This window comes from Mchenga conophoros, linkage group LG18 (genome assembly GCF_057382185.1).
Source record: "Mchenga conophoros isolate Kocher_MC1m ecotype Shallow Benthic linkage group LG18, M_conophoros_male_GT1.1, whole genome shotgun sequence".
Lineage (NCBI taxonomy): Eukaryota > Metazoa > Chordata > Actinopteri > Cichliformes > Cichlidae > Mchenga > Mchenga conophoros.
In genome coordinates, this window is record NC_140543.1 from 36,399,066 (window position 1) to 36,414,932 (window position 15,867).

At 48.8% G+C, this 15,867-nt stretch overlaps 1 protein-coding gene across 7 annotated transcripts; it reads left to right on the plus strand.

Annotated features, from left to right (window-relative positions):
• The first annotated feature begins 654 nt into the window (after positions 1–654).
• LOC146554331 (acyl-coenzyme A thioesterase 11-like) lies at positions 655–15,843 on the plus strand. Of its 7 annotated transcripts, XM_085253161.1 has the most exons (18): positions 3,089–3,301; positions 3,428–3,572; positions 5,751–5,942; positions 6,016–6,085; positions 6,163–6,223; positions 6,641–6,745; positions 7,733–7,868; positions 8,625–8,716; positions 10,116–10,177; positions 10,378–10,497; positions 10,587–10,725; positions 11,643–11,698; positions 11,811–11,877; positions 12,639–12,722; positions 12,795–12,928; positions 14,921–15,088; positions 15,162–15,288; positions 15,361–15,843. In XM_085253161.1, exons 3-18 carry the CDS (start codon positions 5,759–5,761, stop codon positions 15,487–15,489), a joined length of 1,734 nt encoding a protein of 577 aa, XP_085109287.1. In that variant the 5' UTR covers positions 3,089–3,301; positions 3,428–3,572; positions 5,751–5,758; the 3' UTR covers positions 15,490–15,843. The 7 variants fall into 7 exon arrangements, with proteins under 7 accessions (XP_085109285.1, XP_085109284.1, XP_085109287.1 ...); XM_085253159.1 differs by lacking the exons at positions 3,089–3,301; positions 3,428–3,572 and adding an exon at positions 655–709; XM_085253158.1 differs by lacking the exons at positions 3,089–3,301; positions 3,428–3,572 and adding an exon at positions 829–970.
• The last annotated feature ends 24 nt before the right edge of the window (positions 15,844–15,867 follow it).

Sequence of the window (15,867 nt, forward strand, 5' to 3'; positions counted from 1 at the left end):
ATGCATCATGTTGTTACTTTACAACTTCATACCCCCGGGTCAAAAATATGTCTACGAAAATTGGCCTAATATCATATTATTTATAAACACAGCTGTCCAGTGATGAACTGCATAAGTACGTGGAGGCGGGGCCTCACATACTCCACACTGTGTTGTAGAGAAGAGCGCTTTAAACTCAAGCTGCGCTTCATAATTTTGGCCACCAGATGTCACCAGAGGACTGAAACGCTTGGAATAATGAGCCGTTTCTAACACAAGCTTCGTTTGGCCATCATTACCTGTAGGAAGGCTTGCTCAGAGCAGCTTTAAGTTGTTGACCCACGCTGCGTGCCCTGAAAAAGCCTTTTTGTATAAATCTGAAATGTACATTATTTTTCACTTTGGGGTAACTTTTTTTAAACTGCTGGTAGGTCACCTCTTCCCTTTCATTCCAAGGACAGACTTCATTGGACCTGAAGGACTAATTGCAATAAATAACTGGAAGAACTGGGCTGATCTAAAACTTTTGACCGTTGACTTTGTAAAAATTCGCTGTTCCCTTCAGCTTATTATCCAGGAGCTAAATGTTGCACATGTACAGCACATGGTTGGTATAATCAGCAAATCGACGCACATAGTGTGTGGCTTTTATTTTGAAAGGCACTGGCGAAATCCGTGTTGGTCGTTGTGTTTCGTGAGTCTGTGGAGCTGTGTGAGTGGCCGCCCTCAGGTTTGTTCCTCTAATGTACACTAACATGTAGGTAATGGTCTCGGTGCGGGTTTAGGCTCGGCTCGGACTGGAAACCAGGCTGGCTCACAGGCGCAGTTTGTGGAACTAGAAGGACGCACAAACCTGAACTGGGAGCTGCTGGGCAGAAACTAGTGGTTAGACTGGGCGTCACCGTCAGTCACTGTGAGTCTGTTGTGTGCACAGTGCAGGAGGACACCGGTCGACGGTCACTGCTGTTTGTTTTAGAGCTACAGACCACAGGTACGTAACCGGTGTTCCAGATCTACTGGCGTTTAGATCAACTGGCGTTGGTCGAACAGATGTGTGGCAGTCTTGCGTTTCAGGAGCTGCTACCGACAAACCAGCAAAAAAAAACGGCAAATGTGTCACCTGTGACACTTGTGAGGTTGTCTCAAACACACTCCGTCAGTCTTGATGCTGTTGAACAACAAAATGTTTAAAATATGGCGAGTTTACCTGGTGATATCCTCATGCGCGACGCGATCGCAAAAACAGCAAACAAGTAACACCACGCCGTTGTTGTTCACAGGACAGCAAGAGTAAACGATCGGGAGACTCTTGTCGTCGTTATCGTTCCCCTCGCACGGTTTATTTCTCCGGTTTCAGCGTTTTTGCTTCACAACTACAGCGAGCAGTTTACTTTGTGCACTAACATGGAGTCGAGTCAACCAGCGCCACCTCTGGCCAAGTGCCACAGCCTACAGCCAGATCAACCTGTGACACACATCTGCAGCACGTTTGAATTCGTTTCTTGCACAACACATTTGTACCTTTCAATTGTGTCTGTTTGTGAATCATGCAAATAAACCTTTGAAATGAATGAAATGATATCATATATTCCTTATTGGCCTACATTTGTACAAAATTCCAAATTATATACACAAAGTCATAGAAATCACCACTCCAATTGGTCATCATGATTTTGATATTCTCTTTTCCCATAACAATGAAATACACCTTGGACAAATATGACACATCGATATTTCATTAGTGTTGTCACATCACATCCTGTAAGCATCATCTGCCTGTGTCCTTTCCCTGGAAATTAATATTTCCAGCCAATATAGGCAATCCATCAACATGGCTGGAGAGTTGGTAGTTATATATAAAGTCAGTGACTCAGGTGTGTCGCTTGGTTTGTCATCTGTGTGTGAGACTGGAGGAGACGCAATCTTTTGTTTTAAATCTTAGTTAGGAAGATTCCTGTTTTAAAACAAGCACGTATTGTGAGAAATGCAAGAAGTACATCTGCAGAAAGTACACAGTTACATTCTGTCCATCATGTGGACAAAATTGAAAATGTTGAGCATTGAAAAACTGAGAACGTTGGGCAAGTTCAAAAGAAATGTGTTTGTAAGAACGAAAAACCAAATTGTTCCTAAAATAGTTATGGAAAGTCTAACTGTTGTATGTCTGTGTTCTACATGTTTATCTAATGGAAAATAAAGTTGCTATTGTTTTATTACAGTTTTTGAACAATTCTGAGTGGATTTACACAGTACGGATCTAAGTGACCCGCAACAAAATCAATGTCATTTTTTTGTTCTTCAACATAATACAAGGGTTCATTTCCAAAACTTGCCTATGATCTTCAATTTGTAGCAGATCCACTATCACACAGCAGCTAGAGCAGTTTCAAATGGAGGTCAGTCCACTGCTGCCATCTGTGGCCAAATACCATAGCCCACTACTAGATTAACTTGTGACACATCTTCACCTGCTGCTATGATGACATTGAGTAGAGGCTGAGTGGCTGCACTTACCCCTGGTACATTCAAATCTGCCCACAAACATGTTGACAGATGCAATGGCAGCAATGTGGATTGTCAACACTAAAAACAATCAGTAAGCAAAGACAACAGGGATCAATTTTTTCTGTTTATTTAGCACCCACAACATTTGTAGTCGCCTTCTGCACAGGGGAAGTCCACACACACCGTGTGGTACCACTTTCCACAGAAGGTGCATTCAGTCTGCAAGATTGAATGAGATTGTCAGAGTCATTGTCTGACTGTTTATTACTATTCACCTGCTGTACATTCACAGTAACTGCCATCTCCTTACACATGTTTATTAGATTAACCACACTTATACAGACTGTATATAACAACCAACTCTAAAATGTTTTTTCTCAGAGAAAAGACACAGACAGACTACGCTAACGACATGTGATGTTACAACACTAGTGAAATATTGGTGTCATTTCATTCATTTCAAAGGTTCATTTGCATGACGCACAAACAGACACAACTGAAAGGTACAAATGTGTTGTGCAAGAAACGAAATCAAACGTGGTGCAGATGTGTGTCACAGGTTGATCTGGCTGTAGGCTGTGGCACGTGGCCAGAGGTGGCGCTGGTTGACTCGACTCCATGTTAGTGCACAAAGTAAACTGCTCGCTGTAGTTGTGAAGCAAAAACGCTGAATTCGGAGAAATAAACCGTGCGAGTGGAACGATAACGACGACAAGAGTCTCCCGATCGTTTACTCTTGCTGTCCTGTGAACAACATCGGCGTGGTATTACTTGTTTGCTGTTTTCGCGATCGCGTGGCGCGTGAGGATATCACCAGGTAAACTCGCCACATTTTAAACATTTTGTTGTTCAACAGCATCAAGACTGACGGAGTGTGTTTGAGACAACCTCACAAGTGTCACAGGTGACACATTTGGCGTTTTTTTTGCTGGTTTGTCGGTAGGAGCTACTGAAACGCAAGACTGCCACACATCTGTCCGACCAACGCCAGTTGATCTAAACGCCAGTTGATCTGGAACACCGGTCCCCGCTCCACCTGTCCAGACCAGGACAACATCTGTACTGGGACTGAGCAGACCAGTCGCTGTGTGAGAAGCTTGTTGGCACAAACCTCTGAGGTCCAAAGCTGAACGAAGGATCGTTCAAGAAACTGTTAATGTGTCGCCACCACGAGCTGTGTCAGAAACATGAGTCACGGCCACAGTCTGTGGAAGTTCATCTCGAGGCTTCCGTGTCAAACTGCGGCGTGCTTGCAGCACAGCCCTCACCTGTGTGCGCTGAGCCCGAGCAGAAAGCTTGGAGCTGATTCCATCAACGCTGACAAACACACTGTGGTTTGTGAGTGTGTTTGTTAGAGCCTCGTTGACCAGCCTTTCTGATACGTGGAGCGACTTTATGTTGAATGCAGTGTTGCTTACTGACTGAGGCTACAAACGTTTTCACTGCGCTGAAGGCACAAAGCTGTTTTTCCGTAGACTTGTATGGCTGAAAGCCAAAGACAGCGCCCCCTGGTGGCATCCAAGAGAAAGGCTTTTTACTTATCAGGCCGGTGTTGGCTGTGGAGGCCCTGAAAAGTCTGCCACTGTCATATTCATCCAGTCTTCATGTAGTAAATGGTTCTCATGTGGAGCTTTTACTCGAGCCCTCAAAGTGCTTTAAACAGCACGTCTCATTCAGCTGCGTGTACACCCTGAGTGCTCTGCTTTGTGTCCACTTTGAGTTTCATGGAGTTTTCTGTTTGGTTGTTGTTGTCGTTACCGTGCTTTAATGGTGCCACCTCCTCTATCTTATTCCACTTTAAGCAACGACACAAAGGATCAGTTGTAACAAGTGAGACCAAGTCTGGCTCTGCATGTTTCACATACTGTCTGTAACCTGGGGTTACCTCAGCTTCCTGTTAGCTTATTCTAAATGCTCTTTCTATGTTAGCCTTTGGCACGAGTGCTGTTAAGTACACATAACATACTGTTTTTGGCACCATCCCACAGTAACTGCAGGTTTATAATAATATAATAATAAAATTCTAATAATGTGTTTGTATAGTCTGTATGCAAAACAACATTGCAAACTGCTGTACACCCTACATGTAGCACAACAACATAGAGTATCTGTGTATTTATACACATGTGCATAAGCACATAAATGAATACAATGAAAACAAAGAACAATCAACAACATATCAAACTATGTATTAGAACCTGAACTATAGGATACAATAAAAAGAAAATCTGATGCATTAAGAACAAAAACCAACCTACTGTGTTCTGGAGCATGCAGCGCAGACGATGCTGTGCAGGCATGCAGTGACCAACAGAACCAAGCAATCAGCCATCACAGCTGTCACGTGTCAGACAGTCTTAGTGATATGCAGCTCCACCATAGATCCCACCGCGCTTTAGCTGTCAGAGGGCCTCACAGCTGACTCTGGACTCCTTTGGTGTACAGAGGAGTTCGTGGTGTGCCCGGATCCTGTGGCTGCAAAGCAAATGTAAAGAATCACCATCATTGACCGTTCACATGAGGAGGTCTGGTGTGGCGTTGTGCGTTACGGCTAAACTTGTGTTCACTTTGTTCCAGGACTCTTTATGTGCGTTATTTAGGTGCATCTTTACAAGCCTCAGCTGTGCTGCACGTTCTTTTCCACTGATAGTGGGCTGACGTGGATCCATCGACTGACACTTACAGTCAGTTACCTGATGAATGTTTGGTGGGAAGCAGACTGGGAGTGCTGAGCAGTAGCTGCTCAGTCAGTCTACAGTTGGTTCTTTGCTAAATTGTCTGTTGTGTGTAGACGCACTGGTTCACCTCCTGGGTTAGGTGCCTTTTTCGCCCCAGCCGTTTGCAGCAGATGGCCCCGCCCCTCCCTGAGCCTGGTTCTTCCTGTTAAAAGGGAGTTTTTCCTTCCCGCTGTCGCCAAAGTGCTGCTCACAGGGGGTCATATGATTGTTGGGTTCTTCTCTGCATGTATCACTGTAGGCTCTACTGTACAGTATAAAGCACCTTGAGGCGACTGTTGTTGAGATTTGGTGTTTTATAAATAAAGCTGAATTGAATGCTTCAAAAAGAGTCATAGGTCAGTTTTAAGTGACTGAACAAACAAAAAGACATTCATCTGAAATCGGACTAGAGCAAAACTATTGTTCAGTATCAGGTTTCAAAATGATTACAAAGTCTGGCTCTTTGGGGGCAAAAGAAAATGAGGTGTGACTCAAGACTTTTGCACAGTACTGTAGCTTCAGTGTCTTTCCTTTCATTTGTTTCCCCAGCTTTCCAAATGAGTTCCAGGACATCAGATTGTTTGGAGGAAGAGGATGGAGAAGAAGAGGAAGAAGAAGAAAACTACAACCCGACAGAGGTGAAAATGAGTCAGATCGTGATGCCCTGTCACAGCAACCATCGGCAGGAGCTCAGCGTGGGTCAGCTGCTCAAATGGATGGACTCCGCCGCCTGCCTCTCAGGTGAGCTTTGTGTGTCACAGGTGTGTGTTGGAAGTAGTGCATGTTGTAATGACCTCACTGTTCGACCGTGCAGCTGAGAGGCACGCTGGCAGTCCCTGCGTCACCGCTTCGATGGATGACATCCACTTTGAGCACACCATCAGGTGAGAGGAGGCGTGTGTGAGTGTGTATGGAAGGGTTGGGCTGAAGGTAGTAACTCCGCCTTTCCATCTTTCTTCAGTGTGGGTCAGGTGGTGAATATCAGGGCAAAGGTCAACAGAGCCTTTAACACCAGCATGGAGGTCAGTGAACTTCACGCTGCTGTTCTTTGTGTCTTTCGTTGTTTTTGAAATCAGGCATGAAAGCATTGCTTGAAAATCCCAAAGTAAGAGCTGGCAGGTGTTTGCACCCCTCCATCGTCAGCAGGCTGAATAAAGTGAAGCAGTCCGAGAGTGTGGACTTGTAAAGCCAACTCAAGGATCAGAGCTGCCCACTGGGCTGTGGGGGGGCATGCTGATTTCCACCACATCATGTTCAATCACAGAAGTTGATAAAAAAGCCTAATACGTTTTCTTTGTGCGGGGCTGTGACATGAATGAACACTGTGAGCTCTAAACACACTAATTCAACTTCCTGCCATTCAGTTAGCTGCGTGTGCTGTTCTCACGGGTACAACCCTGTGTGTTTACCTTAACGTACTGTCCCGTGCTTCCCCTCAGGTGGGCATACAGGTAAACTGTGAGGACCTGTTCTCTGATCGTCACTGGAGGGTTTGTCATGCCTACGCCACCTTTGTTACCCAGCGCAAAAGCACAGGACAAAAGGTGCGGGGAGTGTGATGCATGATTACGACACGCTGGAGAGTGTGTGGACGTTTGCCACATTACTGATAACTAGATGAATATCAGTGTTGTTTATGTGTTGTTGCATCTCAAAGGAAATTTAGTGCGTAACCTAGTAACCGTTCAAGATAAACATCACAAAATGCTTCACAACAATGCCAGGACATAAAAACAAAGGTTGACCAAAAGTCTGAAAAGAGTTTTTAGTTGTTTTTCAATTCAGTTTGATTTACACAGCATCAAATCTCAACAACAGCCACCTCGAGGTGCTTTATACTGTACAGTAGAGCCTCAGTGATGCATGCAGAGAAGAGCCCAACAATCACATGACCCCTGTGAGCAGCACTTTGGCGACAGTGGGAAGGAAAAACTCCCTTTGAACAGGAAGAACCAGGCTCAGGGACGTGCTGGGGACACATAGCTGACGTTTGTAGAGCTCCAAAGGTCAAAATCCAGCGTCAGAGTCTCAGGATTATACGGGATCTTTATGACTGTGAGACAAACTGCAGCAGCACCACAGACAGACACCATCATACCACCAGCTCTCATTGTAAAACAGAGTCATGACTTTAGTGCTGCTGTGGTCTGACCTGTGTGTGTGTGTGTGTGTCTGTGTGTGTGTGTGTGTGTGTGTGTGTGTGTGTGTCTGTGTGTGTGTGTGTGTGTGTGTGTGTGTGTGTGTGTGTGCGTGTGTGCGTGTGTGCGTGTGTGTGTCTGTGTGTGTGTCTGTGTGTGTGTCTGTGCGTGTGTGTGTCTGTGTGTGTGTCTGTGTGTGTGTGTGTGTGTGTGCGTGTGTCTGTGTGTGTGTCTGTGTGTGTGTGTGTGTGTGCGTGTCTGTGTGTGTCTGTGTGTGTGAGTGTGTGTGTGTGTGTGTCTGTGTCTGTGTGTGTGTGTGTGTGTCTGTGTGTGTGTGTGTGTGTGTGTGTGTGTGTGTGTGTGTGGGGTACCTCCTGACCCTGAACCTCACAGGTGACCTTGAAGCCCATTGTTCCTGTCACGCAGAAGGAGCAGGTTGAATACAGCGTGGCCGCTGAAAGGCGGAGGGTCCGAATGGTGCACGATGACATCATCAAGGATTTGCTTTCCAATGAGTGGGTGCAGCAGGGTGAGTGACGCACCCGGCCACGTCCCGGCAGACAGCAAAGTCTTTTCACTTCACTGCGTCGTTGTGCGTGTAGAAAGCACAGGATAGAGCAGCTGTGGGTTTACACGAGAATGTCAGAAGTGCTGGAGAAGCGTGTGAGGCTGGTGCATGACATGGGGAGGTGTCTGGCATCACAGCAGGGATCTGCTCTCAGCCCCTTCTGTGAACGGTGAGGTTTGCAGATGATGTGACCTGTAGGGAGAGCAGGGAGGCTGCAGGTAACAGGAAGGAGTTTAGATACCTGGGCTCAACCATCCAGAGCAACAGACGGGGGAAGAAAAGAGACAGGTTTCAGGGTTGATATGTGACAGAGGATTGAAACCATGGTAGTGAGAGCTGCCATGGTTTGGAGGCAGTGGCACTAACAAAAACAAGAGGCCGAGCTGGAGGAGTTGAGATGTCGGGGTTTCCACTGGGAGTGACCACTGTGGACATGAAATGAGGATATGAGAGGAACGACTCGAGTTAAGACGAGCGTAGGGAGGCAAGGCTGCGATGGTCCGGGCACTCGCGAGGAGGACAAAGGAAGCTCAGGCAGGAGGAGAAGCCGGCGAAGCTGAGAGAAGAACATTTGCACTGACCTGATACTTTAGCCTGTGGCTCCATGGCGTCTGCTGTGGTCGCTAACAAAGACAACCGTCTGGCTCTAAATGACCATCAAACTTGAATTAGTACTTTCTTCACATAGAGGGACGACTTGACTTGTTTCTGTATCAGTTGACAGCTCAGTGGGACCCAGTGCAGTGGCAGCAGAGAGGACTCGGGTGGAGAGTGTGGAGCTGGTTCTGCCTCCACATGCAAACCATCAGGTCAGTTCATTTCATGTGTTTCCCATCTGAACTGCAGCGGACGCGGCGGTTTGTCGCTGCTCTGTCTCGTGCTGTTACAACGTGGAATATTTGAAGGAGACTGAGTTTGAAGCTGTTGTCACCAGAAACACCTGCGTGGCCTCGTTTCGTACGAACAAAACATTTGGCTTTTATTTAATACGCTGAAGTGGAGATGCAGTAGCATTTTGTTTCTTTTACTCCTTTTTTGGTTCAAAACATCAGCTCGTGGCCTCCAAACACTGACTACATCTGAGCGTAGACTGAGGCGCTGACTGCTGCTGTCAGAGCGATTTTGTTTTGGTCGTTTGCCTGTCCCATTTGGTTCTTTAGCCAGATCTGTTGTCTGAAGACCAACAAGGAGACCCAATGGATTTACTTTACCAAGTGGATCATCACAGCTTTGCCGTATTGGTCCATTTGATCGACCTTTGTTGTTATTATTTATTTAATTTTATTTTCAATTGTTACAGACGGGACAGACATGAGTGAGGGACAGGAAAGAAAAGAAAGGGGAGAGGGACAGTGAGAAAGGAAACTTAAAAAGAGAAAGAAGAGAAAAAAATCTCCTGGATCAGCTGTTGAGAGAAAAAAGAGAAAACAAGCAAAAAACAGAGCAACATACTAAACACAACAGCATCACATTAATCTAGCTAAGTGTAAACAGCAGTAAATACTAAATACTGAATGTTGTTGTGCAGCAAGCAGGACCGACAGCGCACAATGTGCTTTGAAGTAGCAGCCAAGAAAGGTGTAGTTTGTGTCTATGGACAGTGAACACCTGTGTGGATCAGCACGCTTGTATTCAAATGGTTTCCACATGTAATGGTCTGCTAGAGGATGCAGAGAGCCATAGCCCCGCCCCCCAGGGCATGAAGCAGGCATGGAGGAGATCCAGGCCCCAGACATCCAGAGGCCCCAGAGTGCGAGAGCCCAAGGAGGACCACCGGAGGGGCATCCGTGCCACCCTCATGGGAAGGGCTGAGGAGAGCCCCAGATGAGGGGTCACCCAGCAGCCACGGAGCAGAAGCCAGAGGGGGCTGCAGTGGCGTGCCCGCCGGCTCTGCCGGCAGCCAGCTGTGCCTGACTGAACCGAGCCCGAGGGCCCCCCACGCCCCGGAAGAGGCCTGACCGAGCAACAGGCGCCAGGCCCCGCCAAGTAGCCACCGGGACTGAGCTGCTACATACCTGAGCGCCCAGCCCCGGGCAGAGCGATTTCTGAAACAACACGAATGGCTGAACTTGTGTCTAAACATCTAACTTTGACCTGTGTGTATGGATCCTACACACACCCAGCTGTTTTACATGTGACTGTTCATCAGTGTGTGATGGTACCGCTGAGACTTCTGCCTGTCAGATCATTGCTGTGTTTGAATCCCAGGTGAATACATTTGGAGGGCAGATCATGGCCTGGATGGTGAACGTAGCTACAATCGCTGCCAGGTACAGTCACAAACACGTCCTTCCTTCATATTTTTACCTAAAAATAGGATGCACCATTGTGACCTTTGACCTCCACATTCTGATCAGTGTAGTTCAGTCCTCGTGGCAGATTAAAGGATCTGTCCAGCTGTGTGAGTAACCTGAACACGGCGAGCACGTGGGAGGTCGTGGCCTATTGTCTCTGTGCTCTCTGCTTGCAGCCGTCTGTCTCAGGCTCATCCCACCCTTCGAGCCATCGACATGTTCACCTTCAGAGGACCTTCTCAGGTTGGAGACAGATTGCTGCTGAAGGCGATAGTGAACAACGCCTTCAGAAACAGGTATCCCAGAACGCTGGCAGAGACGCAGCACTGCAGCTGTGCAGCAGACAGAACCACTGGTTGCATACTGACACGTGTCCTTACTGCAGCATGGAGGTGGGCGTGCGCGCGGAGGCCTACCATGAGGAGGGGCCTAACCGACACATAAACTCCGCCTTCATGACCTTTGAGGTGCTCGATGATGGCGGGAAGCCACGCACATTACCACGGATACGACCTGAACCCCTGGTGAGTTAAACTAACGCTCACAAACGGCTCGTTAGCGTGCTGCATCCATAAAGTGTCTGGATGTGACGCGGCTGTCTGTGATTGGCTAATACTGACTGAAAGACATGAAATCTGCTTCAGAATTTGTGGTATGAAACCGCACTCTGATTGGCTAACAAGGTGTCAGCTATGAACGTTTCACAGCCAGACTCCTGATAACAGCTGATCTTCACCCAAGGTGAGCTCAGAGGCAGCGGTGGGTGACATCAGTGTAGCTGGGTCCGCCTTTTGCACCGCCCGTGGTGCTGATGGATGGATGACTGCGCAGCAGGAAACATGGCCTCTGCGTGCGTTTTCCTTCCTTTGTTTCTGGTGGAAGCGTCACAGCGTCCGTGGCTCACAGGCCTGAGCACGTCCACATGCCCCGTCACTGTGAACGCTGTTATTATGAACTCCATTCAAATGTTGAAATCATGTAAATACAGCATTACTATGATTGTTCCACATTATACACCTGCAGGAAAGCTCGGTCAGGGGAGTGTGTGCTGGTGGGGTTAAAGTGTGGAGCAGTAGATTGACAGGATAATGTTGGTGTCAGCTTCATTCACGCTTCATCTGTGGTGAAGCAGCTTGTGGAGATCGTCCTGTAGGATAAAACACGAGTGTCATAAAGAAGGTGCAGAAACACTCGATTAACCATTAAGCCGTGACGGCTGAGCAGCGATCAGAGCTTCACATCATGTTATCGGTCATAAATCCGTCTGATGGAGCGGCCTCGCTGTAGTCGTGGGTCGTTATCAGCGTGAACAAACACCGAGTAATAACACTCCACTCAGTTTGTGCCACAGATCGGTGTACTGGTCATAAACTGGTGCTGGGAATCTGCCCGCTGTGTTACACACTGGTGCCCTCTGCCTGTGTGTCCGTCTCATTTACAGGAAGGACAAAGGAGGTTTCAGGAGGCAACGGCCAGGAAAAAGATCAGGCTGGACAGGTACATGTCTCCAAACAGCCCCTAATGCACCGTCTCTGCAGCTACATCAGCGTTTGTTGTGCAGCTTTGTGCACAGTGCCATCATCCTGATGCAGCATTCCTCTGTGTTTAGGAAGTACATCATTTCCCGCACGCAGGGGGAGGTGCCTCTGTCTGTTCCCTGGGATCCCACCAACCAGGTGAGGAGAAGCTCCACGCCGTCACCTGTACTGCTCACGTTAGTCCTCGTGGACTCACGGGAGAGAAACTTTCTTTATATACATGTGTGTATTACTGTATTACAAATAAGACAACTTGGCACCTTGTTACTAGCAGCTTGTCACAAACACATCATTAGTTCTCATTTCTGCAGCTGAATCTACCGGACATACGGGACATAAAACAGTATTTTTGCACCAATAAGGTGATTTCCACAGCTGCTCGTCAGCTGATGATGATCCTGTCACAGCCTGTGCTTGAGCTGGACACAGTAAACCTTTAATAGTTTTCTCAGCTGAGTCTCTTCACCCACATCAGCGTCTCAGCTGTGTGTCGGTGCTGCGTCGTCACGACTTGTGGGACGTGATTTCTGTTTCTTTCTTAAAGGATGTTCAGTGATTTGTTCCACTGCAGTTTGTATGATCTGACCGAGCAGACCTCAGCGTGTTCATGTCGTCCCACTTAGCTCCAAACCTGAGCCACAGTCAGACTCCCGCCGTGCCTGCAGACTGATTTAGTCGACTGAACCTCTGACAGGCCGACGTGTCGCACCGCTGTGCTTCACCTTCACTGCAGATGAGAAATAGTGCTGCAGCAGTTTGTCTTCATTTTGCACCCTTAATACTTACACTGTTAGACGGCGCTGATTCATATATAATAAGTAGTATTTGAATGGCGGGAGGCGGCCTGCTAACGCTGAGCTCTGGAGATGAGTTTGTGGTTCCTGTGTTTGTGCTTCCAGGTGTATCTGAGCTTTAACAACGTCTCAGCTCTGAAGATGCTGGCAGCCAGAAGCAGCTGGCGCCTGAGCTGTGAGAAGGACCAGGTATGTGCGTCTCACTAATGAGCTGTTTGTTTGTGTGAGTCTGCCCATCGGCGCTTTATGTTGTGTTCACAGGTTCAGCTTTACACCCTGGAGCAGAAGTCCATGCTGAGTTTCAAGATTGAATGTGAGGTGGACGTTCCTGCTCACAGAGCCTTTGATTTACTCGCCGAGCTGAGCAACAGGCCGAGCTGGGACTCGCATTACAAGTAAGACTCTGGGACTCGTCTGTTTGCCCGTTGCTACGAGTCAAGTTCAGCGGTTTCTGTGCGCGGCCTGTTTCGACTCGCTGCCTCGGTATTGTTCTCCGATTCCAATGATGGACTTTTCTGAGGTTCAGGGTTAAAAATAAGCGACGTGTGGTTTAGGTTCATGCTGCTCACTTTGCACTGAGGCTGACATGTTAAGGTTAAAGTGACATTAGCTGTGAGGGCCTGTCTGTCTCTTTATTCTCACGTTTACATAAAAGGGGAACGGTGGCTCTCCCCCAGCCGAGCCAGCCTGCAGATGAAGCTCATCCTAGCTGCTTAGATTTGCAGCCTTACGCTTTGCATTGATCTCATGACCAGCAGGTGGTGGAAAGAACGTGGTGAGCAGCTCTTGAACCCAAACTCCCCTCGTCTGTGGAGGAGGCGGAGCTTTGTCTCCGATGCCGTCAACACCGTGGGCCTGTGCTGGTGGAGCAGACCACTGTGGGAAATCCCAGTTTTAAAACAATAACTGGATGTTGTGGATCGGTCACTGAGGTATCGCAGTGCTCAGCTTCCCCTGGAAAGTTATTTTTCACAGAGCTGAAAAGGAGGCGTTAACTCACTGTTGAGAAGATCTGGGCCCCCATTCCATCCTGGCTGTGGGACACCGGACCAGATCTTCACCCTCACAGGACGTCTGGAGAGAGGTTTATAAGTGCTCTGTAGACTCGGACAACCAGGTACCAGGACGGCGTCTGTGGGGTGTATCGCAGCGGTCCATTTAGAAATGGAGTGAAAGCTGTGGCTGCTCCTCAGTAGGAGGACTCGAGGGTGTGTGACCGATCCTGTGTGTGATATTCACGAACAGGATCTCTAAGTGTAGCTGATGTGAGGAGGGCAGCTTCCTTGTTTTTGCAGATGATGCAGTCCTTTTGGCTTCATCACAGTCTGACCCTTAATAAGGACTGGATGGATGGTTCAGAGGCCGTGGTTCTCCGGTGGAACGTCGCGGCAGGAGTCTGCCCCAAGCGAGGGTTTTTAATACGTTGGATTGTAAGGTGGAGCACGAGCTGTTTATGCAGTGATGTGGAGTTTAGATTTACAACTCCATCTAATATGCTATCATTGCATCAGGCCGGGGAGTTTGCATGTTCCCCCCGCGTCCCCCCCGCGTCCCCCTGGGTTCGCCCCGCGTCCCCCTGGGTTCCCCCTGCGTCTCCCTGGGTTCGCCCCGCGTCCCCCTGGGTTCCCCCTGCGTCCCCCTGGGTTCGCCCTGCGTCTCCCTGGGTTCCCCCCGCGTCCCCCTGGGTTCGCCCCGCGTCCCCCTGGGTTCCCCCCGCGTCTCCCTGGGTTCACCCCGCGTCTCCCTGGGTTCCCCCCGCGTCCCCCTGGGTTCACCCCGCGTCCCCCTGGGTTCACCCCGCGTCCCCCTGGGTTCCCCCTGCGTCCCCCTGGGTTCCCCCTGCGTTCCTCCTGCGTCCCCCTGGGTTCCCCCTGCGTCCCCCTGGGTTCCCCCTGCGTTCCTCCTGCGTCCCCCTGGGTTCCCCCCGCGTCCCCCTGGGTTCCCCCCGCGTCCCCCTGGGTTCCCCCTGCGTTCCCCCTGCGTCCCCCCTGGGTTCCCCCCTGTCCTCCAGCTTCCTCCACAGTCCAAGACATGCAGTTAGTGGGTTGGGTTAACTGGAAACTCTCGTGTTTAGCCCTGCGACCGACTGGCGACCTGTCCAGTGTGTACCCTGCCTCTAAGACGGCTAGGATAGGCTCCACCCCCTGCGACCCTGAGAAGGATAAGCAGCAGAGATGGGTGGAGATCTGGGTGATGTCATCACCAAGCCCTTTGTTATGTAGTTTTCCCCTTCAGTGTCCCTATGCACGAGCTCCACCCCTCAGCTGGTGAAGCACAGAAGCAGCTGTTTGCCTCTGCGTGGATACCTGTGGAGTGAACTGCAGCTTAGTCTTTAAACAGTGCTGCCAGTCCCCTTTTTAACAGTGTGTATGTGTTTCCTCAAACAGGAAGTGCGAGCTGATTCAGCTGGTCGACAACGATGACTTCATATATCGTGTGGTGACTCCATCGGTGCGTCATGGCGCGATGGGATCTCCCACTGCAGCCAATCAGGCAAAAGGGATTCTCCAGGACTTCATCCTGTTGGCCTCCAAAAGGAAGCCATGTGGCAGCGGGTCAGTAGAGCCAGATCCATCCACCTGTGTCCTGCAGGGTTTCCTGATGCGTTCCCTTTCTGTTTTCCTTCAGAGACCCGTATGTCATCGCCCTGCGCTCCGTGTCCCTGCCCACTCACCCTCCCACTGAAGGCTATAACAGAGGAGAGGTTCTGTGTGCTGGATTCACCATACTGGAGACCAAAGACAACAAGTCCCTGGTGAGAAAAGCAGCAGTCGTACATGTGCTCTTATCACAGCTGGCTGTTATTAGTATGTTGTCTTTCTTTCAGATCAGCTACTTTAACCAGGCGTCTCCGGAGGTCCTTCCCTACATCTCCACAGATATTGCCGGCCTGTCCTCCTCTTTCTACCACACCTTCTGCTCCTGCAGCCAGTACTTGACCAGGAACAGACTGTGACAGTGGCAGCAGCCTGTCCGAGGCTCTCCTCAGCACCAGACGCTACTGTGGGGACAGCCTGCTTGGTTTATGTGGCGGGAAGACTTTATGATCATTTCATGGATTGATACAAAGGTCAGCAGTAACAATCGACGTGTTAAGTGAGTAAAATCAGCCGCTGTGTCAGTGACTGAGCTGCTGTTCATGTTTGTAGGTTAAAGGTACATGACTGTAACAGCTGTACAGGTGTGGGCTTGTACTTAATGCAGGTTCATTTTAACACTATAACTGTTTGCTGCAGTTCAACATGACGTGCTGGTTTAAAACATGAATATTCACTTTTTCCACTGAACTACAATAAAGTGCTGTGTTGTATTTTTCCTTGTTTTAATCGAGTGA